At 37.4% G+C, this 23,547-nt stretch overlaps 1 protein-coding gene across 2 annotated transcripts in view; it reads left to right on the top strand.

Annotated features, from left to right (window-relative positions):
• ACADL (acyl-CoA dehydrogenase long chain) overlaps positions 1-22,506 on the top strand; it is a 43,384-nt gene extending 20,878 nt beyond the window's left edge. For both annotated transcript variants that reach the window (XM_040228596.1, XM_040228595.1), the window contains 4 exons: positions 515-628; positions 13,561-13,688; positions 15,813-15,899; positions 20,918-22,506. In XM_040228596.1, the coding sequence (XP_040084530.1) occupies positions 515-628; positions 13,561-13,688; positions 15,813-15,899; positions 20,918-21,011 (423 nt within the window). In that variant the 3' untranslated portion in view covers positions 21,012-22,506. The remainder of the gene's footprint in view (positions 1-514; positions 629-13,560; positions 13,689-15,812; positions 15,900-20,917) is intronic.
• Positions 22,507-23,547: the final 1,041 nt, after the last annotated feature.

The raw sequence follows: 23,547 nt of genomic DNA on the forward strand, positions 1-23,547 counted from the left end.
ATATACATACAAAAATCATGTTTTTGTAGACTGGACGTATGAATAAGAGAACTCAAGGATATCCAACTAAAGCTTATAAGTGAGTCAGGAAAATAAAATTTTCAGTCCTATGATTCCTTCTTGGAATGATTTTAGTATTTTACCTGGAAGTCAAGAATTTTTAGCTCTCTGTAAGGAAATAGCCAAAATATTTGCCAAGTTCTTTTTTTTTAAATAATACTCGAACAGCTTTGGAATTTCTTTTCTCATAAGTAAGTAAAGAGAAGAGGGAAATGAATTACTTATATATATCTGTATAAAGACAGTCATACATAAAGATAAAATATTTTTTTAAGAGACTTATTATAGATGATCAAAATAGTCTTATAAATCTCAGTGAGAGTCTTTTCTTATAAAGAGTTAAATAAATTAATCTTTAGGAGTTTTATAAAGATTATTTATGTGATTTATTGTCATTTAAATCATATGAAAATCACTTGTGTAATTAGAGTAATTATCTAATTTGGGACTATAGGAAAGGCTGATAATTTCCGATATAGCAGTTTCAGCCAGTGAATTCATGTTTGAGGAAACCAGGGACTACGTTAAACAAAGAAAAGCTTTTGGGAAGACAGTTGCAGATTTACAGGTAAGCTTTTCATTGGTATTACGTAGTCTCATTTTCCCTGGCAGCTCAGCTACTGAAGAATCTGCCTGCAATGCAGGAGACCGCTGTTCAATTCCTGGGTTGGGAAGATCTGCTGGAGAAGGGAAAGGCTACCTACTCCAGTATTTTGACCTAGAGAATCCCATGGGCTGTATAGTCCATGGGGTGTCAAAGAGTCAGACATGACTGAGTGACTTTCACTTTCACATAGTCTCAGTTTGCTCATCTGAAATATGTCTCAGCTAAACATGAATGTGGAGTAATTTTCACATAGATGATGTCAACTGAAAAATATGCACAACTTAAAAGTTGAGAATTCTGTTTTACTTGATGGACAAAGCTGAAGATGTGAGCCCCAAAGACAGCCTCTTAGACAGCTCTGAGGGACTGATCCAAACAGGTAAGGGAGGAACCAGATATATAAGAGTTCTGTAACAAAACCCAGATAGTTGAAACATCCAAAGATTACAGTTAAAGAGAATCAGACACTCAAGTTCATGAATTTATTGTTTTTCTCTGCAGGGAAGATGCAAGAGTCTGCACTCATTGAGCCACTCCTTTGATATGCACCTTAACCACCTAGGGCCAGTACCCTCTTCTCCACCCTGATTCCTTTCCAGGTGCACAGTTGAAGGCAGCTGCAGTGGCTGCTGGCTTGATGGCCACAGTATCCTTGGTTTACCCATATGGCAGGCAATATTTTCCTCCACAATGATACTAGAATCCATGGAAGTGTATGAAACCACTGAGGGAAAGAGTAGAGATTAAGACAAAAGAGGTTTCTAGGACAGAGTCCTGAGAAAAAAATTATGAGATTTAAAGGCAGAATAGGAAATGAAGAGCCTACAGAGGCAATTGAGAATGGACTGGTAGGAGAGGGCAAGTCAGGCAAGTATTGTCACCAAAGCCAAGAGAAAAGAGGATTCCAAGTGGGCAGGAGCTCCTTAGGGGGAAAATAAGGTGAAGGTCAATGAGTACCCACTGGACATAATGATATGGAGGTTATTCCGTCAGCGTCATTAATGGACTGGTATAGTGTCAGATTGGTGTTAGACTGGTGTGGTGTCAGACCAGAGTGGACAGAGGAGCAATTGGAAGTGAGGACGTGAAAATGCTGGCTGTTGGCAACTCTTGAGAGAAGGGTTGGTAACTAGGAGGTGAGAAGAGAGGGTGGGGAGGGGAGTGAGGGAAGCATTTGGAGACCATGTGAAGTGAATGACGATTCTTAATTTCTGTTATTATTACTAGGACGAGAATGCTAGAGGTTATATTTTAATGCCTAGAGAAAGGATTTAGTCAAGAGGGAAGATTGCAGATATGGAAACCATAATTAACTGTATATGATCTTTGAGTAAGTGTGAGGGTACGGATGCCAAAGTGCGTTGAAAGATAGGCTTTCACATCCCTGATAGGAAAGACCTCTCTTCCATTGAAACAGGAAGAAAAGAGGAAAGAATGAGCAAGGGTCACTCCTCAGTTCAGTTCAGTCTCTCAGTAAGGTCTGAATCTTTGAAACCCCATGCACTGAAGCACGCCAGCCTTCCCTGTCCATCACCAACTCCCGTAGCTTGCTCAAACTCATGTCCATTGAGTTGGTGATGCCATCCAATTATCTCATCCTCTGTTGTCCCCTTCTCCTCTTGCCTTCAGTCTTTCCCAAAATCAGGGTCTTTTCTAATGAGTCAGTTCTTCACATAAAGTGGCCAAAGTACTGGAGTTTCAGCTTCAGCACCAGTCCTTCCAATGAATATTGAGGATTAATTTCCTTTAGGATAGACTGGTTTGATCTCCTTGCAGTCCAAGGGACTCTGAAGTGTCTTCTCCAATAGTTCAGTTCAGTTTAGTCATTCAGTTGTGTCCGACTGCTTGTGACCCCAAGGACTACAGCACACCAGGCCTCCTTGTCCATCACCAACTCCCGGAGCTTGCTCAAACTCATGTCCATTGAGTTGGTGATGCCATCCAACCATCTCATCCTCTGTCATCCCTGTCTCCTCCCACCTTCAATCTTTCCCAGCATCAGGGTCTTTTCAAATGAATCAGTTCCTCACATCAGGTGACCAAAGTATTGAGTTTCAGCTTTAGCATCAATCCTTCCAATGAATGTTCAGGACTGATTTCCTTTAGGATGGACTGGTTGGATCTCCTTGCAGTCCAAGGGACTCTCAAGAGTCTTCTCCAACGCTGCAGTTCAAAAGCATCAATTCTTCTGCACTCAGCTTTCCTTATAGTCCAACTCACACATCCATACATGACCACTGGAAAAACCATAGCTTTGACTAGATGGACTTTTGTTGGCAAAGTAATTTCTCTGCTTTTTAATATGCTATGATGGTCATAACTTTCCTCCCAAGGAGTAAGCATCTTTTCATTTCATGGCTGCAATCACCATCTGCAGTGATTTTGGAGCCCCCCCACAATTAAGTCAGTCACTGTTTCCACTGTTTCCCCATCTATTTGCCATGAAGTGATGGGACCAGATGCTATGATCTTAGTTTTCTGAATGTTGAGCTTTAAATCAACTTTTTCACTCTCCTCTTTCACTTTCATCAAGAGGCTTTTTGTGTCTTCTTCACTTTCTGCCATAATGGTGGTATCATCTGCGTATCTGAGGTTATTGATATTTCTCTCAGCAATCTTGATTCCAGTTTGTGCTTCATTCAGCCCAGCGTTTCTCGTGATGTACTCTGCTTATAAGTTAAATAAGCAGGGTGACAATATACAGCCTTGATGTACTGTTTTCCCAATTTGGAACTAGTCTGTTACTTCCTGTCCTGCATACAGATTTATCAGGAGGCAGGTCAGGTGGTCTGGTATTCTTATCTCTTTAAGAATTTTCTACAGTTTGTTGTCATCCACACAATTAAAGGCTTTGGCATAGTCAGTAAAGCAAAAGTAGATGTTTTTCTGGAGCTCTCTTACTTTTACAATGATCTAACGGATGTTGGCAATTTGATCTCTGGTTCCTCTGCCTTTTCTAAAACCAGCTTGAACATCTGGAAGTTCACGGTTCACGTATTGCTGAAGCCTGGCTTGGAGAATTTTGAGCATTACTTTGCTAGCGTCTGAGATGAGTGCAATTGTGTGGTAGTTTGAGCATTCTTTGGCATTGCCTTTCTTTGGGATTGGAATGAAAACTGACCTTTTCCAGTCCTGTGGCCACTGCTGAGTTTTCCAAATTTGCTGGCATATTGAGTGCAGCACTTTCACAGCATCATCTTTCAGGATTTGAAATAGCTCAACTGGAATTTCATCACCTCCACTAGCTTTGTTTGTAGTGATGCTTCCTAAGGCCCACTTGACTTCACATTCCAGGATGTCTGGTTCTAGGTGAGTGACCACATCATTTTGACGATCTGGGTCGTGAAGATCTTTTTTGTACAGTTCTTCTGTGTATTCTTGTCACCTCTTCTTAATACCTTCTGCTTCTGTTAGGTCCATACCATTTCTGTCCTTTATTGAGCCCATCTTTGCATGAAATGTTCCCTTGGTATCTCTAATTTTCTTGAAGAGATCTCTAGTCTTTCCCATTCTGTTCTTTTCCTCTGTTTCTTTGCATTGATCACTGAGGAAGGCTTTCTTATCTCTCCTTGCTATTTTTTGGAACTCTGCATTCAGTTGGGTATCTTTCCCTTTCTCCTTTACCTTTTGCTTCTCTACTTTTCACAGCTATTTGTAAGGCCTTCTCTAATATTCTTGAAGAGATCTCTAGTCTCTCCCATTCTAGTGTTTGCAAAAGCTGTCTTCAGAAGACTTCATGTCTTTATATATTGATAGGGAAATAAGAAATGTGAGTGAATAGGGATGGAAGTAGGAAGGTTTGAAATCCTTTCTTTGGAGTGAGAGATTGAACACTAGGGACACTTACAGTAAGCTTTCTGGCAGTATTGAGGACCCAAATGAGGTTAGTGATCATGCATTTATAGCAGAATCTTCTGCTTTTTTGTGTGTTAGCTTTACTGCAAGGGTTTTGCTTCTTCCTGGCTTTTGCCAAGGAGTTTAAGGTATTTTCAGAATAACTCAGAATATGGTGACCATAATCACTAAAATGTCAATCAAATTTTAAACCCTCTAATTTCTTCTTAAATGAAGAACAACTTATAAATAATGCAATCAACAAAAATCTTGCAGTTGGAAAGCTAATTGAAAAGTTCTAAGTGCAGTGTCTTGCCTGAAAGGAGTTGCGAAGGGAAAAGGAAAGATGAAATACTTTGCTAAGTTTTTAGCACAGCGTTATATGAAGTTAAATTCAAGTGTGATTTAAATCCTAGTACAACTCCTTAAGTCTTTGTGGTCTAGGCAAGTTGTATTATCTCTCTCAGAAGTACTTTCTTCTTGGTAAGATGTGAGTAATATGAGTAGGTGCCTTATAGAGTTGTTATGAAGATAATACCCATAAAGGGCTTAGAATATTGCCTGGCAACACAAGCTTTCACTAAAGTTAGCTACTCCAGTTGACCCATGAATGGCATAGGTTTGAATGGCATAGGTCTATTTACATGTGGATTTTTTTCAATAAATACATTGGAAAAATTTCTGAAGATTTTAAGACAAATAGTGCAGATGAACTGTGTAACTGAGAAATATGAAAAAAATAAGAAAATGTATATCATGAATGCATGAAACGTGTAGATACTTGTCTATTTTATCATTTACTACCATAAAGTATATACAAATTTATTATAAAAAGTCAAATTTATCAAAATTTATACACACAGACACAGGATACCATTGATTATACTAGGCTACCATAAAGTAATCATACTGCTGTTTCTTTGTTATCAGCACACCAGTCATTTTACCTGTAAGTTTCTTTTTGATGTAATCTTTTCATTTTGAGAAACATTGATATGCACTGTTTGTTTCACTGAACAAATATGTATTTATTGCCTTCTGAAGGTTGTATGCTCAAATGTAATTTAATAGACATGACTCTGGAAATACTGTAAGCTCCTAGCAACACAAAGAGAGTGATACTACTTGTTATCACTCGTTCACTTTCCCAGATGTATCCAAAGTGGAATAGTATCATTTACTTCTCAAAGTCAACCACTACCCCTTTCACATCAAAATTGTTTATATATGTATATCTATGGCTGATTCATGTTGAGGTTTGACAGAAAACAACAAAATTCTGTAAAGCAATTATCCTTCAGTTAAAAAATAATTTTAAAAATGCTCTTGCCTTTAGCCCTATTCTGGGTACTATAAAAAGTGAATCAAATAGACATATTTTCCATCCCTTTGGAAATCTACACTTCCTGTGTTTATGAATTTCATATTAAACTACAACAAAAATGACAGTAGTATTACCCAGATTGCCTGTAGACTTCAGAATGTTAAATATTATTTGACATGTAACCATGAAAAATATAGAAAATTGGTATAATATTTTCCAATGGGAGAAAAAGATTCTTCTAAAATATTTACTTATTTAATAACATATATGTGCATATGTGTAGATATATATGTATGTATTTTGATAGCAAAAATATAACAGTCCTTTTCAAAGCAAGTGCCATTTTATTGTTGCCTTCTTTCAAAGGTAGTTTACTAAAATTTCACTAGGTGGCAGTACCATTCTGCTTCTACAGGTATCTACAGCATTGGTAAGAGCAGTATTGTTTTCCAAGTAGATGTGTGGTTCTGAGATTTCTGAGCTATTTCTTCTGATCTTGTTTTATATAAATAAGTAGCTTTGAATAATATTTTAATACTCAGTCTAGATATATATTCAGAGAAGAATGAACACTGTGTGCTTATGCGTGCATGCTGAGTCGCTTCAGTCGTGTCTGTTTGCAACTCCATGGACCGTAGCCCACCAGGCTCCTCTATCCATGGGATTCTCCAGGCAAGAATACAGGAGTGGGTTGCTGTGCCCTCCTCCAGAGGATCATCCCTGCCCAGGGATCGCACCTGTGTCTCTTATGTCTTCTGCATTGGCAGGCAGGTTCTTTACCATTATGGTTCCAATATTAAATCGAAATAGTAGACCTTTAAATGTTATATGTGGCCAAATGTCATTTTTATGACCATATAATGATTCAGTTTCCTGATACCTGTAATCCTAGAATTTTGAACATTTGGGACCTTTCTGACTACTTGGACACATTTTACGAGATTTATTTTCTTTTTAGACTGGAGATCTACCATACTTAAGTTGCAGTAGTTACAGGATTTTCCTTTTAAATCATCCATAGTCTCCAAAGTTGCTGTCCAGTCTTATGATTTTCCATGGAATGGACAATACAATAGTAAAATTCAGATATTAAATAATGATAATGTGTCATTGATTGATGTTCTCTGTATGCCAGGCACTGTGCTAAATGATTGTCTCTCCTTTTTTCTTAGCAACTGCATATAATAAATATTACATTTATCCTTATTTTATAGAAAAAGATATTGAAGCATGGAGAGGTTTAGTTATATGCTCAAGATTTCATAAGTATTCTAGCCCTGGAACCTACACTCTAGGTTTAGGTTCCAGAGCTAGTTTTACTGCCTCTAATAAAACTCATTCACTAGTTTTATTACCTAGAAATCCAAAGTAGATAGACTCTTTTTCTTTTCCCACCTCTTTCACCCATGGACAGTAAAGTGAAAAATCAGTGTTCTTTCCTGCTGCTGCTGCTAAGTCACTTTAGTCGTGTTCAACTATACGACCCCATAGATGGCAGCCCACCAGGCTCCACCGTCCCTGGGATTCTCCAGGCAAGAACACTGAAGTGGGTTGCCATTTCCTTCTCCAATGCAAGAAAGTGAAAAGTGAAAGTGAAGTCACTCTGTCGTGTCCGACTCTTCGCGACCCCATGGACTGCAGCCCACCAGGCTCCTCCGTCCATGGGATTTTCCAGGCAAGAGGACTGGAGTGGGGTGCCAGTGCCTTCTCCCGTTCTTTTCTAATACAAGCTTTAGTTATTTCCTTTGTGGTATATGCTCTTCTAAGAGGACAAAGTATTAGGGGAAAAAATAGGATAGATAAAAAATAACACTTCTTCCTTACATTTCTCCAAAAAGGGACTATACAGTTCTTAGACCTTGAGTGTGGGATTGTGTGCATGCATGCCAAGTCACAAGTCGTGTCTGACTCTTTGCGACCCTGTGGACTGTAGCCTGCCGGTCTCCTCTGTCCATGGGATTCTCCAGGCAAGAATACTGGAGTGGGTTGCCACGCCATCCTCCAGGGGATCTTCCCGACCCAGGAATCAAACTCGCATCTCTTAAGTCTCCTGCATGGGCAGGAGGGTTCTTTACCACTAGTGCCACCTGGGAAGCCCAAGTGTGGGGTTAATTAACTGTAAAATCAGATAGTAAGCCTAAATTGTTATAGTTTATCCTTGAGTCACGCTGTTTAAATAAAATACTGGGGTCAGTAACTTCTCCAAAGTGTCTTCCAATTCCATAATTCTGTGTTTTTAAGAATTGTATTATTCAGAACTCAGAAAGAGATGCTATCTGATCCACTTTGCAACTTTAGGGGAAAATGCTAGCTGCAGTAGTATCTATGAGTGACTAGTAATATATGTTAAAAATACTGCTGTGAGCATGCTGATCATTCACCAAAGGCACCTTGCTAATAACACGTGGTACAATTATTAGCTACCATAATTTCTGAAAGCCTGATGCATTGTCTGTAGTGAAGAGCAAAGACCAAGTCTGTTTGGTAACAATCAGAGCTCAATGCCAAAAATATGTAAATATTTACTCTTTATCCCCGAAGAGTAAATTATGTGCTCTTGCAGGCATTAATTCCTGTGGACCCTGTGGACCTGAATGCACTGAAGCAAGAATTTTCTAAATGAGCCCATCCTGATCTGAAATTTAACTTTAGCTTCTGGTAGCTCTTAGCATTTTCATCAAAGCAGCTCTCTTATGAGATATTTGGGCTTAGAGATCTTGATTCTGTTGTAAATGGTGCATAAATTCTTAAATCTGGGCTTCCCTGGTGGCTCAGTGGTAAAGAATCTGCCTGCCAGTGCAGGAGACATGGGTTCAATCCCTGATCCAGGAAGATCCCACATGCCTCGAAGCAACTATGCCCTTGCACCACAACTACTGAGCTAGTGTTCTAGAACATGCAAGCTGCAACTAGTGAGTCCATGTGCCACAACTAAGAAGCCTCCTTGCCAATAGCCCATGCTCTGCAACAGGAGAAGCCACTGCAACAAGAAGCCCGTATGCTGCAACTAGAGAAAAGCCCAGGCAACAACAAAGACCCAGCCCAGCCAAAAATGAATAAATAAACAACCATTTTTTAAAAATTCTTAAATGCACCATCGCATGCTGTGGAGGGGGTATGCAAAAGTATATTGAGACTTGTCAGATTCTTCCTTATTTTCCAAAGGAAGTGTCATAGGTAGTGTCATTGATCTACACCAAGACTAAGCTAAAAATTCCATTTCAGGGATTTTCATGGCATATACACTCATCTGTTTTTAATGTGTAGGAGGGTATTGCTCCACTATTTTGTTTCCTATTCCACTTTTAGATTTTTCTGTGAGTAAATTCGGATGTGTGGGGTGGGAGCGGAAAACTTTGTGCTGACTAAAAGGTAGACATTTGGCTTTGTTAAATATAAATGAATAGAAAAGGAGATTGAAAAAGTAAGGGGAAGTCTGAGAAAGGAAGCAAGTTTTGGTGTAACCTGTCACATTTTGAATTAGAGGCCAATAAAGGTCCATATAGTCAAAGCTATGGTTTTTCTATTAGTTATGTACAGATGTGATAGTTGGACCATAAAGAAGGCTGAGCACTGAAGAATTAATGCTTTCAAACTGTGGTGCTTAAGAAGACTCTTGAGAGTCCCTTGGACAGCAAGGAGATCAAATCAGTCAATTCTAAAGGAAATCAACCCTGAATATTCATTGGAAGGACTAATGCTGAAGCTGAAGCTCCAGTACTTTGGCTACCTGATGCGAAGAGCCAGCTCATTGGAAAAGACCCTGATGCTGGGAAAGATTGAGGGCAGGAAGAGAAGGGGATGACAGAGGATGAGATGGTTGGATGGCATCATTGACTCAATGGATGTGAGTTTGAGCAAACTCTGGGCGGTCATGAAGGACAGGGGAGCCTGTTGTGCTGCAGTTCATAGGGTCACAAAGAGTCAGATGTGACTGAACAACAGCAGTACAAGAGGTGGAAAGGTGTGGTCCCAACCTTCCCACTGCTCGGTTTTAAAATCATTAGAAGTCAGTCCCATTTTCTGTCACTAGACAGGGACGGAGTAAACCCAAGGGAGAAGCAGTCAGTTGGGTTCTTCAGCAGCACAGTAGTTATGTTGAGACATGTATGAGGAATCTGTCCTTAAAACGCCTTTAGCTGACAAACTGTGAGTTTTGCCTGGTCCTGATTTTCATTATACTCCTTTGCTACTCTTTTCCAAAAATGGAAAGTACTCAGTCTCCACCACAATGATACTTTGAAGGGTTAGGTTTTACGGTTTGAGATGGTTGCAATGGCAGCAAAGGAAGGTCAGCATCCTCTGCTCCTTGAAGCCTTCCTGGGAGAAGGCTGTCATGGTTTTGAACTAGACATTGTGCAGGTGGGCGGCTTCCCTGGTGGCTCAGACGGTAAAGTGTCTGCCTGGAATGCGGGAGACCTGGGTTCAATCCCTGGGTCAGGAAGATCCCCTGGAGAAGGAAATGGCAACCCACTCCAGTATTCTTGCCTGGAAAATTCCATGGAGGGAGGAGCCTGGTAGGCTCTAGTCCACGGGATCGCAAAGAGACACGACTGAGCAACTTCACTGGTTCACTGGTTCTGGAGGTGGAGTGGATTTATAATTTCTAGTGTGAGTTTCACTGTGTCATCAACTTAGTGCCACTGTCACTGTCTTCCATGCCTTTTATCAGCCTCAGTGAAGATCTCACTCAGGTTCCAAGCAGAATGATCAAAACTCTGTTTCTATTTGAATTTCCACAGGAACAATAAAATCAGGAATACAAGAAAATTGGATTGAAGTTAGAGCCATCAAGAATAGTTGACGTTGGTCTAGATAGAATGATTAGAATATTGGAAGGATTAGAATGCTGTTAGTTGCCTATGGCCAGCATGAGGAGGTAAATAGGTATGTTGACATTGACAGTTCCAGACCATGCAGTTCAAGTTAAGGATCGTGCAAGCTACTGAGAGAGGTAAGAGGGAGAGTGAGGAAAGGTGGCAGAGGTTGGGAAGGTACTGGACTTTGATGTCTCGAGTGTTCTGATTCTATTACTCTTCTATTGCATTCTGCAGATATAGATTAAATATTTTGCAGTATGGATGGAGGTTTGTAACATTGTACAGGAGGCGGTGACCAAAATCATCCCAAAGAAATAGAAATGCAATAAGACAAAATGGTTGTCTGAGGAAGCCTTACAAATAGCTGAGAAAAGAAGAGACGCTAAAGGCAAAGGAGAAAGGGAAAGATATACCCAACTGAATGCAGAGTTCCAAAAAATAGCAAGGAGCGATAAGGAAGCCTTTTTAAGTGAACAATGCAAAGAAATAGAGGAAAACAATAGAATGGGAAAGACTAGAGATCTCTTCAAGAAAGTTAGAGATACAAAGGAAATATTTCATGCAAAGATGGGCACAATAACGGATGGAAACAGTAAGAACCTAATAGAAGCAGAAGAGATTAAGAAGAGGTGGCAAGAAGATACAGAAGAGATCTTAATGACCTGGATAACCATGATGGTGTGGTCACTCACCTAGAAGCAGACATCCTGGAGTGTGAAGTCAAGTGGGACTTAGGAAACATTACTATGAACAAAGCTAGTGGAGGTGATAGAATTCCAGCTGAGCTATTTCAAAACCTAAAAGATGATGTTGAAGTGCTGCACTCAGTATGCCAGCAAATTTACAAAAGTCAACAGTGGCCACAGGACTGGAAAAGTTCAGTTTTCATTCCAGTCCCAAAGAAGGGCATTGCCGAAGAATGTTCAAACTACTGCATGTATGCAGTGGCATGTAAAACACTCATTTTACATGCTAGCAGGGCTTCCGTGGTGGCTCAGCGGTAAAGATTTGCCTGTAATTCAGGACACGCGGGTTTGATCCCTGGGTTGCGATGATCCCCTGGACAAGGACATGGCAACCCCCTCCAGTATTCTTGCCTGGAGAATCCATGGACAGAGGAGCTTGGTGGGCAACACAGTTCATAGGGTCACACAGAGTCGAACACAACTGAAGCAGCTTAGCAGGCGTGCATGCACATGCTATCAAGTAATGCTCAAATCCTTCAAACTAGACTTCAACAGTACATGAACCAAGAACTAACAGATGTACAAGATGGATTTAGAAAAAACAGAGGAATTAGAGATCAATTTGCCAGCATCCATTGGATCGTAGAAAAAGCAAGGGAATTCTTCTGTTTCATTGACTACACTAAAGCCTTTGACTGTGGATTACAAAAAACTGGAAAATTCTGAAAGAGATGGGAATACCAGACCACCTTACCTGCTTCCTGAGAAACCTATTTGCAGATCAAGAAGCAACGGTTAGAACTGGACATGGAACAACGGATTGGTTCTAAATTGGGAAAGGAGTACATCGAGGCCATATATTGTCACCTGCTTATTTAGCTTATATGCAGAGTACATCATGTGAAAAGCCAGGCTGGATGCCACCTTCCAATGCAGGGAATGCAGGTTCGATCCCTGGTTGGGGAACTAAGATCCCACATGTTGGTGTGCTGCAACTACAGAGCCCCTGCACCACAGTGAAGCTCCTGCATGCTGTGACTAAGACACGACACAGCCAAAAATAAACAAATAAACAATTATTTAAAAAACAACCTATGGTTTTTCCATTAGTCATATACAGATGTGAGAGTTGAACCATAAAGACAGTGAGTGCTGAAGAATTGATGCTTTTGAACTGTGGTGCTGGAGAAGATTCTTAAGAGTCCCTTGGACAGCAAGGAGATCAACCAGTCAATCCTCAAGGAAATCAACCCTGAATATTCACTGGAAGGAATGATACTGAAGCTCCAGTACTTTGGCCACCTGATGTGAAGAACTGACTCATTGGAAAAGACCCTGATGCTGGGAAAGATTGAAGGCAGGAGAAAGTAGCGGCAGAGGATCCGATGGTTGGATGGCATCACCAACTCAATGGACGTGAGTTTGAGCAAACTCCAGGAGTAGTGAAAGACAGGAAAGCCTGGCGTGCTGCAGTCCATGGGGTCTCAAAGAGTTGGATACAACTGAGTGACTGAACAACAAGTATAAATATATTTTTTAATGCAGTTTTTAAATTTTATTTATGTATTTGTTAAAATTTTTTGGCTGTGCTGTGTTGCCGCATGGGCTTTTCTCTAGTTGTGGTAAGCAGGGGCGGTGACACATGGGCTTAGTTGTCCCAAGGCACATGGGATCTCTTTGGGTCAGGGACCAAACCCATGTCTCCTGCGTTGGCAGGTGGATTCTTTCCCACTTAGCTACCAGGGAAGCCCTTAATGTCTAATAATATTTTGATATTGTCCTTCTAGCTTGTTTCTTTATTCCAATACAGAGAAGCAGGAAATGTGCATACTTGATTTCATTAATAGTTCTTCATGGGTTTAGATTCCAGAGGAGAACAGATGTTTTCAACAGCTGTACCTGAAGGACTATACCACACAATGTTGCTCTCCCATTAGTCATGCTGTTCTTCCAAAAGTTCCCTAAGTCTAAATTTTTTAACCTAAAATATGAGATGTTATTTTGTATTTATCAACCTTTGCATCTTGTCTTTTGGTACGTTTTCTTAGTAATGAAATATAACATTAGCTGTGTAGTTAATATGCATCTTTTTTGAAGGGAAAAAAAAACTAATTCCACGTCTGTTTTGCTCTAAAGATCTTTTATTATATAATTTTTTATATGCTAAGTGACTCAAAATAGGCTCTTCTCCTTCACTCATCTTTTCCTTTCATTTCCTTTAAACTGAAGACGGTGCAGCATAAGCTAGCAGAATTAAAAACATCCATATGTGTAACCAGAGCTTTTGTGGACAGCTGTCTCCAGCTGCACAGAGTAAAACGTCTGGACCTTGCCACTGCTGCCATGGCAAAATACTGGTATGTGTGCTATGGTAATTAAAATGTGGTGTTTGCGCAGACTGTTATGGAATTCTTCCAAAGTGAAACTCAGCCTTGAAGGTCTTAAAGGAAGAATGCTGAGTAAATGAAAACTAGCAGTAAGGACCAATTTTTTTTTAAATGCTGAATGTTCCCATTAAACCTATTTATAATGTGCTAAAACTTACCCGTTACTTTTTAACTTTTAGCTTACCCTCGAAAAGCAAATATTAAATATGATGACTAATTCGTTATTTCAGGTAGTAGTTGATTTTCAAATTAGCTTAAGAGTGGCAGTAGAGTAAGATAACAAAAGAACAGTAATACCTCAAGTCCTGAAATAGAGCCGCAATTCTGTCATTACATAACTGCAATTAAATTTAATTATTTCTGGGCCAATATTTTGATATCTGTGAAATGAGTAGATCGGGCAATATTTTTCTGTTTAAGAGGTTTTCTAGACCTCAGAAAAAATTTCTGAAGTTTTGACTCTCGAATCAAAAGTTGTACATGCTCTATTAAGCAAAAGGAAAAAAAAAATGTTCTGTAAGACAACTTTCAGGGGCTTCCCTGGCCATCCAGTGGCTAAGACTCTGGGTTTCCACTGCAGGGGTCTCAGGTTTGATCCCTGGTTGGAGAACTAAGATGGCCAAAACCGCAAACCAAAACAAAAAATTTTCATTTTCATTAAACATGATTAGCAATGTTATTAAAGATGAGTTAATTGAAAAAAGACCCTCCCCATAGGCCTTTTGTGTATTTTAAGATGCAAGAACATAGTTTAAATCAGATTCTGAAAGTGGGTTTTGTCTCCTCTTTTAAAAACAAACATTCTCACATCTCATTAGCCCAAAAATAACCTGGAAAAAATTTCTGTTGTTATTCATTAACTTGTGTTCACTTCAGTGAGAAGTAGAATGAGGAAATATGCAGAATAGTGGTTTATGTAATGACTCCAAAATAATAAACTTGCCAGGTTGAAAAGTCACGTGGAATTACTAGAAATTAACATTTTTGGGGGAGATACTTTACATTTACAGCAAGTTTTTTAACTAGTAGAAAATAGTTTAAAAATTTTTAGGTATTTTTGGAAAAAGACATTTGGATAGCTGGTGGCCTTATTGTTCTTTGAAAACACCAGGTTTATAGACATACTGGTATTTCATATTGGAAAAGAGGAAGCAACTACTTATAACCCAGCAAATATTTCACTAACAAACTTGTAAAAGACAAAAATGTGTAGAATTCCAAATATCACTGCCCCCTGAATCTTGTCTGTTAATCATTATATTGTTACTGTATTTCTCAGGAACATCTTGACCTGTCCTATGGCTTGAGTTAAAAATTATTTTTTATAGGAAAATGGGTCTATGCTTACCTTTGTTTTATATTTCCCACTGTTGAAAGTAAGTTGAAAAGATTTTGAACTAACCAGTTATTTTATGGATTTTAACAGTAGTTAAAATTGTGATTAGATCAGGAAAGAATATATTTTTCAAGTACCTCATATTAATATATATATACTTCAGGAATAATGATTCCCCAATAATCTTTAATAAGTGTCCTGGATGATAGTATGTGCTTTGATAGAGGTCTGTCCTCTTAGGTTTTCACTTTTAGTTTATTTCTGAAAACCCTAAAACATATTTTTTACAGTTAAAAATTCAGAATTGCAGCCTTTGCATAGGAAGTGACATATTTGAAGAAAACAAACACATATTACACAAGGCAAAAGAAAATGGATGACTATGTAATTTTTCTGCTAATATATCACACAGAGAATCTGAATAAATTAGACCAGATTCAACTTTTTACTATATTCTTTTTAGGCTTAAAGTACCCAACACCTAATAAATAGTCTAAATTTTCTCCATTTTGTTTCTAGACTTAACAAAAACCCAGCCAGAAATATAGTTGATGAAGAAAGTATTCATTATGTGAAAATATTCTTGAGATTTATTTCACATATAATTTATATCAATCTTCTCTGGTTGACTGATATGCCTATTTTTAATTGTTTGATAAATGTATGCATTTAAACAGTCATTTGTTTTCTGGTTGTAAAGCATCTCATGAAAATTCATTTCAAATGTTCCTTTTCTGCTTTTTATTTTGGACATCTAGGGCATCTGATTTGCAAAACAGAGTAGCTTATGACTGTTTGCAGCTGCATGGAGGTTGGGGATACTTGTGGGAGTATCCCATTGCAAAGTAAGTAGGCCTGTTGTGTTATGCTTTTCTGGATAGTGTGAAGAAAAAGGAAAACTTCTTTACCTGTTCTTTGTACACTGAGTATAGAGGGAAAGGAGGTGCAAAATCTTTGCATTTTTCAACTGCCTATGGAGTGTGTTCAGGTAGCTAGAAACAACTTCATGTTATCAGCTTACCACTAGGATTTAATCATTTTTTTAAAAAGTGAATATATACTTTAGTATACAAGATATTAAATATAAATAAATATATAATATACTAAAGCTTTATTTGAATCATTATTCAGAAGAATTAGTATCACTTTTATAGTTGAATAGTATTTTACTATAATTGTTTATGTTTAGTTATTTAGATTTTTTTTTCTAGTTTTTTACTGTGACAGACAATGCTTCAATAAACACTTCCATACGTTTATCTTAAATACATGTGTTTTTTTTATCATAACAGGACAAAGTCCCAAAAGTAGTACTGCTAGTTCAAAAGTATGCATATTTTACATTTTAATACATTTCAAGATCATTTCCTCCAGTTTGAAGCAACTCATACTGAAATGAACGGAGACTGAAGATGACTTATCTTCTTAAGTTATGTGCTTAGTCGTTTAGTTGTGTTTGACTCTTTTCGACCCCATGGATTGTATAGCCTGCCAGGCTCTTCTGTCCATGGGATTCTCTAGGCAAGAATACTGGAGTGGGTATCCATTCCCTTCTCCAGGGGATCTTTCTGACCCAAGGGATTGAATCCAAGTCTCCTGCATTTCAGGCTTATTCTTCACTGTCTGAGTTACCAGGGAAGCCCTTAATTTGCACTGACTATCAATTATTTTGTTTTATTTTATTTTACTGTTGTTAAGAGCACTTAACATGAGATCCACCCTCTTCACAGAATTGTAAGTGTACCATACAGGATCGTTAACTCTAGGCACAGTGCTTACAGCAGATCTCTGGAACTTATTCATCTTGCTTGACTGGAACTTTATGCCCATCGGTTAGTAATCTCCCATTCCTCCTTCTCCTTACTGCCTGGCAGCCACCATTCCTTTTTGAGGCTATGAATTTGACTACCTTAGATACCTCATATAGGTGGGATCATATGGGATTTGTCTTTCTGTGACTGGCTTATTTCGCTTACCAGAATGTCCTCAGGGTTCATCCAGGTGGTGACATATTGCAGAATTTCCTTCTGCTTACAATTGAATAGTATTCCATTGTATACTACAGTTTCTTTATCCATTCTTCTGTCCATGGACGTAAGGGTTGTTTCTACATCTTGGCTATTGTAATACCGCATTAAACAAGTGAGTGCTAGCATCACTTGGAGGTCTTGATTTCAGTTCTTTTGTATAAATATCTAGAAGTGGGATTTCTGGATCATAAGGTAGTTTTATTAAATTTTTGAAGAACTTCCGTATTGTTTTCCATAGCAGCTGCTGTGCACCACTTTGCATTCTCTCTAACAGCAGTGTGCCAGTTTGCAATTTCTTCATGTCCTCGACAACATTTGTCTTTTGGCCTTTTAGCTAATAGACAGATGTGAGATGATATTTCATTGTGGTTGATTTACATTTTCCCTGGTGATTAGTGATACAGTATTTTTTCATATACCTTTTGGTCATTTGTATGTCTTTGAAAATATCACTTTTTTAAAAATAAAAAAAATACACATTACAGAAAAATTAACCTACATATGAAGTCAATAAAAAATCCTAAATTTTTTATTGTTTATTTAGCTCTAAAAACAAATCAAAGTGTTATTTTTTTCTAAGTAGAATTTGTATTTCCTTCAAATTAGAATAAATACAGCCTTTTTATTGTATCACGCATGAATATTCTTGTTACCATTTCGAAGCAGTTCCAGTTTGTCAATAGGCAGCATCCTCTTCTATATTTCTTCCTCCATCTCCATAGTTTCTTCTTTCCCTTTCCCTGTAGTCTTTGCTTTAGTAATCCCTCCATGACATTTCTCCTTATCATTATAGAAAATATATTTTTCCTCTTATTTGGCAATATTTTCAGCTTATATAATTTTCCCAAGGAAGTTTTTTTGCTATATAGAGAGAAGTCCAATTTAGTTTTGAATCTGAGAATGAGAATGCTGTGAGCTTCTAAAAGCTTCTTATAATATTAATCTAAATACAGAATATCTAAAAGGGAAACAGTATTAAACTAGTATTCAAACTTACTTTCAAATTTATCATTTTGGCAAGTATAACTGAAGACATTTTATTTGCTCATAGTCCTTAATTAAGGAAAATAAACATTGTATTCAAGTTATATTAAGAACAGAAGCTCCAGCATAGATGTAATTTACTAATTTCCTGTAGCTACTGGGTAGCTCAGAAAGCTTTAATTACAGGGTATATATAATTTATAACTTTCTATAAAAACTCAACAAGTAGGGTATTTTCCTTCCTTTAGAATGTAGGCATGAAGTAACTAACTTATTTCCTTTTCTTTATCAATCCTTGGACTTGAGTTTTGGTATATCCTTTCAGAACTACTTTCAAACAGTCCTTAAACAAAATCAGATTTTTTTTTTTTTAATCTTTGAATAGTCATGAAGTCAGAAGTAAACTGAGTTATGCTAGCACAAATTAAAACATTGCTGGAATTTTTCCAGTGTGTTTTTATGTTTTAGTCACAATATTAACTCATCTTATTTATAATATTCACAGTGCTTAAGAAAGTAAAATAATAATGGGTATTTATATTTTTCTGCTTAACTGTGCTATTATAACTGCTTTTGGGAATGTCGACAATGTCGTGGTTCAGTGTTTGTCTAGTTTAGTTCTGTTCCTAAGAATGGCATTTAGGTGAAGAAGAGTCAGCCATCTGCATGGTCCAGGATTAGAGTACAGCATAACTCTTGGTCTGTTTTCTCAGAGGCAATTCCATCAGATCAGTAGCAAGCAAAAATGGTAACTTGATGACTTATTTGAAATTTCTGGTTTCAATTTGAGAGACATACTTCCTTTCAGGAGTAACAATCCCCTTCTTGGCCAGGTTCTTAGTTTGAAGACTGTATGAACTTTTAAACTAGACTGCTTTTTTCTCTCCAAAGACAAAGGGAAAGAACTTTTCATAAGATGACAAGGGAGAGTGAGTAGTGGATAATATCAAAAAAGCTAATCAGATACATTAGGCAGTTTGTGAATGAAGTATACAATATTTTGATATGATAGAAAAAAAATCATTATAGTTGTGTTTTTTATACCTTAAGGTTAAACCGTATTATTTGTGTGTTTGTAAACTCCGAGAGTTGGTGATGGACAGGGAGGCCTGGCATGCTGTGGTCCATGGGGTTGCTAAGAGTCAGACATGACTGAGCAACTGAACTGAACTTATGCCTGTTCATGTTGCTGAGTCTTGGTTTCACGGATCAGGGAGATGCTTTTTTGTTTTATTTATTTTTTTCCTGTTTGTAGAAAAATAAGTGGTTTCAAGTGTGAGTCTTACTTCAGTCTTACTCATTCGACTTGGGGCTATGACAACAGATGCTTAAGTTTTGCCATTTCAAGACCTGTTTGCTGGGAAGAACAGTGTGAGATAAAGAGCTTCATCCCTGTGTGGTTAAACATTCCTCCTGCTGCCATTCTGTGAATTTTAGTTGATGACTGAATTTAATTAATAACTTATAAAAGGCCTACTGGTCTCTGTCAATTACCTACTCCATTGGAACTTCTTTAATGTGAAAACAATGTGCCCAACTCAGTCCAAAAGGTCCAAAAGCATTGAAATTGCTGAAGTAGGCTGAAGTGCCAGATAGGTTCTCTAAATGAAAGTTCTGGATTTTGTGGGCAACAGTGGAATCTGTCTGAAAGAAAAAATATATTTGAAAACACAAATGTCTCTAGATTTCAAGTTTCATCAAAAAGTAGGTACTGAGACTCTAAAATTCCTTTGTAATATAGTAAATCAAATCAATAAATACTGAGTGCTCAAGTAAGGTACCATGATGAACTTGGATGAGGAAAAGTTCAGAATTGATCATGTTCCTAGAGAGCCAGCACATTTAATTTGTCTCAAATTAAATTAAAAAAAAAAAAACAAAAACAGTTTAAGGCTTAGAAAAAAAAATGCCTTTAAATTTGCCTACTAGAAAACTTCAAAGCTCAATAACTAATCTTATATTTCTGGACCAATGAAAATATTGATACAATCAAAAAGATATTTGCCAAAGTGGCAAGATACCTACCTTTTCATTCCCGCTTGCCAATGATCTATTATGTGACCATTAAATAGCAACCATTAATTAGTATATGTATTAACTTTTCAGCACCTCAGTTCCTTTACCTGCAAAATTAGTAATATTTACCCTCCTTAATTCCAGAGCTGAGAGGATAAAATGAGAAAAGATAAAAACAACTATATAGTGTTATGTTTGCTGTCATCACTATCAAAAGTTAACTCTTTTTTTATGGCAGTGTGCTCAGTCACTCGGTATTTTTAACTCATACATTACTGGGGTGATTATTAATCATTTCCAAAAAGTAAGTTACTTGTTAACTATGTGAAGTAATAATTTTCTGAAGCATCAGTTTATACTGCTGATGGCAGCAGTATTGGTGGGACTCCAAAGGATGTTAAAAAATATGTATTTTTCTCTTTTTTTTAAATAAAACCAGTAGTTTTCAACTTTGGGGGGAAAACATTAAAGGTAACAAGCTATTAATACATTGCATTCATTTCTAAATTTAAAATAGCACTTTTTAGGATCTTACTATATGTGCTGAATTTTACAAAATTAAAAGAAACATACTTAGAAATGTTATTTTGAATTTGTACTCTCTTCAAGCAAACTAAAACAAATCTATGCAAATGATGAATATCAGAATAGAATTTCATAATCATACCAATCTAGGGTGAATGCCATACTGAAAAAAAGTAATTTATGAAGAACTTTTATTGTTTGAATTTCATTAAATGAACACTGTAAAGTAATTAATAGTTACCTGGTGAGACAAAATTTATAATTTCTAATATCCTTTGTTTATTCCTTTAATCATCTTATTTATCCAGAGCTTATGTGGATGCCCGTGTCCAGGCAATCTATGGTGGTACCAATGAAATAATGAAGGAGCTGATTGCAAGAGAGATCATCCATGACCAGTAGACACCTGCCCACATCCCGGAATCCTATTACAGCTAATCTGGTTTTAAATCTACTCAAGATAAAATACAACACAGAAAGGGAGAGAACACTAAACAAGTTTTTATCTGTTCTCTCTACAGAGAAAGAAATCAAATGCTAATATAAGATTAACAGTCAAGGGGAGAAATCTTTGAATCCAAAGATCATCAAGTTTCCCAATATAAGTTTTAAACTGTTAATTTTTTTGCATAGCTAAATGGCAAAGATTCTCTGATTCTAGAAGCCTTAATGTTTCATTTATCTCTAAAATTCTAAAAGAGTATAAATGCTTTCAGTTCAGTTCAGTCGCTCAGTCGTGTCCGACTCTTTGTGACCCCATGAATCGCAGCATGCCAGGCCTCCCTGTCCATCACCAACTCCCGGAGTTCACTCAGACTCAAACGTCCATCGAGTCAGTATAAATGCTTAGGTTTTTAAAATTGAAGCAGAAGTAATTTTTTATTATACTATTAAATTTTTTACAGTACATTGATTTTGAAAAAGAAGAATAAATATAATTGACAATGCAAAATAAGTTCCAAATTCCCCAGAACAGTGGTTTCAACCACCCTACCCCTAAACCTGTTTTTAAGTAATGAAGCACTTTCTTCAGTCCAAAGCTTATGCCATGTCCATGTGAAATCTTGATGTGTGAAGCGCTGCTTAGGTTGAAGCAGGAAGCCTCCTACCTTAGGGCCTTAAAACCACTAGGACTCAGCTAAGCAAATCCCCACAAGAGAATTCCACTGGTTCCTTAAACCACTGACACCTGGGCTTTCAAGGGACTTCCATCCCAGTTTAATTGCTAGGAGAGCACACCATTATCCTTAATAGTTTCAAGATATTGGTATATTTTATAGGTACCAAAACAGTGAATTTTATTTGCGAACAGTATAATTTTTTAATTAATTTAACAGATTTATACTTTGTGTTGTCATCTATAAGCCAGGATGTTAAATTGATGAAAACTATGATTTAAAAAATTGGCAAGATCCATAAGTGAATAAACAAGTTGTAATAAGGTAAGAAGTAAATAAACAATAATTTCAAATCATGATAAAGGTAATAAAGGAAATGAAGTATTTAAATAGGAAAAAGAAATGACATTTAATTTAATTATTACCAAAAAATAGGCCATTAATTTGTAAACTGCTAGCATCATTTTAGTACTTGTTTTCGTTTGCATGTATTGGTGAGACAGAGAATAAAGTAGTTTTTAAATGGAAATAAATAGATGTATTCTTGTTCAGCTTAGAAAAGCTCGATATTTTATTTGGTGTTGTGGGTATTAAACATTGTTTTTTGATGCAGCCATTACAACTGGGTAGAGCAGAGAGAAAAGAATACTTTTATACCATTCTCTCCTAGTGTCTTACATAACTTTGATTTGCTCTTAGGTAGAACTTTGTATGATTGTCAACTTGAGTTCTTGCTCAGTAAATCTACAAAATGGGTGAAAATAAATTCTTATTAGGTATTACTGTATTTGTCGTTTTTACCTCACACCAACTGCCAGGAAACATAGAGAATTAGATCTAACACCCCACCCCAGCCCCAGCTCCCTACCCAATCTTAAAGAAAACTAGATTTTAGGAATGAAACATCTGTAGGATAAACAGTAAAGTAACCTGAAAGGAAATGCCTACTATGTAGAGCTGGACAAACCTAGATTTGAATGATGGCTGTTACCATTTAGCAGCTATTAGACCTTGGGCAGATTCTGAGTCAGGATTCTTTCAGGTACAAATGACAAGGAAATCCAATTTAGACTATCTTAAGCAAAAACTTATGCTGGCTAAAATGAATTGTAGAGTAGTTCATATAATCTAAGGAACTGTAGGAACTTAAGGGCCTGATTCTGTAGTTTAGAACTGCCAGAACTTAGACTGTATCTGTTTATCTTTACGTTTCTTTACAAATTGGCCCAATGGACACTGCAGAGAAATTTCATTACAGGGCCTGTAAAAATAACCTTGGGCTGCTCCTAGCCTACATAGCTCAGCACAATGTCATTATAAAGTAGGGGGAAAGGTGTACTGTGTTTGACACTCATCAGGAACACAGACCGGGAGAAGCCATTCCTGATGCAGAGAGTCAGTTCGGTTCAGTTCAAAAAAGGTCCCATGCACGCATTGCTGCATCCCAGGAGTAGGGTTCTTGTAATTTGTATTTATCAGAAGGTAAAAGGATTGTTAAGGTAGGATATTTCCTAGAATGATCCCTGAAATCTGTTTTTCTATTTCTGCAAATTCAGTCTTCTTTTGCACTCCCTCCAAAGACGCAAGTGTTGTATCATGAACTTAAAGCATAAAGCAAAACAGGGAGCTCAGAGTGTGTGCCTTAGCTTTTTATTTAGTTTTCATTTCTTCAATAGCTAATCTTTGTATTTTGCTTGTGTGGCTTTGATTGTTGTCCCCCAGGGAAAGGAATTGAACATCTGTATCTCACGCAGTGCTAAGTGCTCAAGAAATGATAAATAATAATAATACTCAAAAGAACAGACTGGACTGACACAGCA

Source organism: Oryx dammah, unplaced genomic scaffold, assembly GCF_014754425.2.
Source record: "Oryx dammah isolate SB20612 unplaced genomic scaffold, SCBI_Odam_1.1 HiC_scaffold_27, whole genome shotgun sequence".
In the NCBI taxonomy this organism is placed as follows: Eukaryota; Metazoa; Chordata; class Mammalia; order Artiodactyla; family Bovidae; genus Oryx; species Oryx dammah.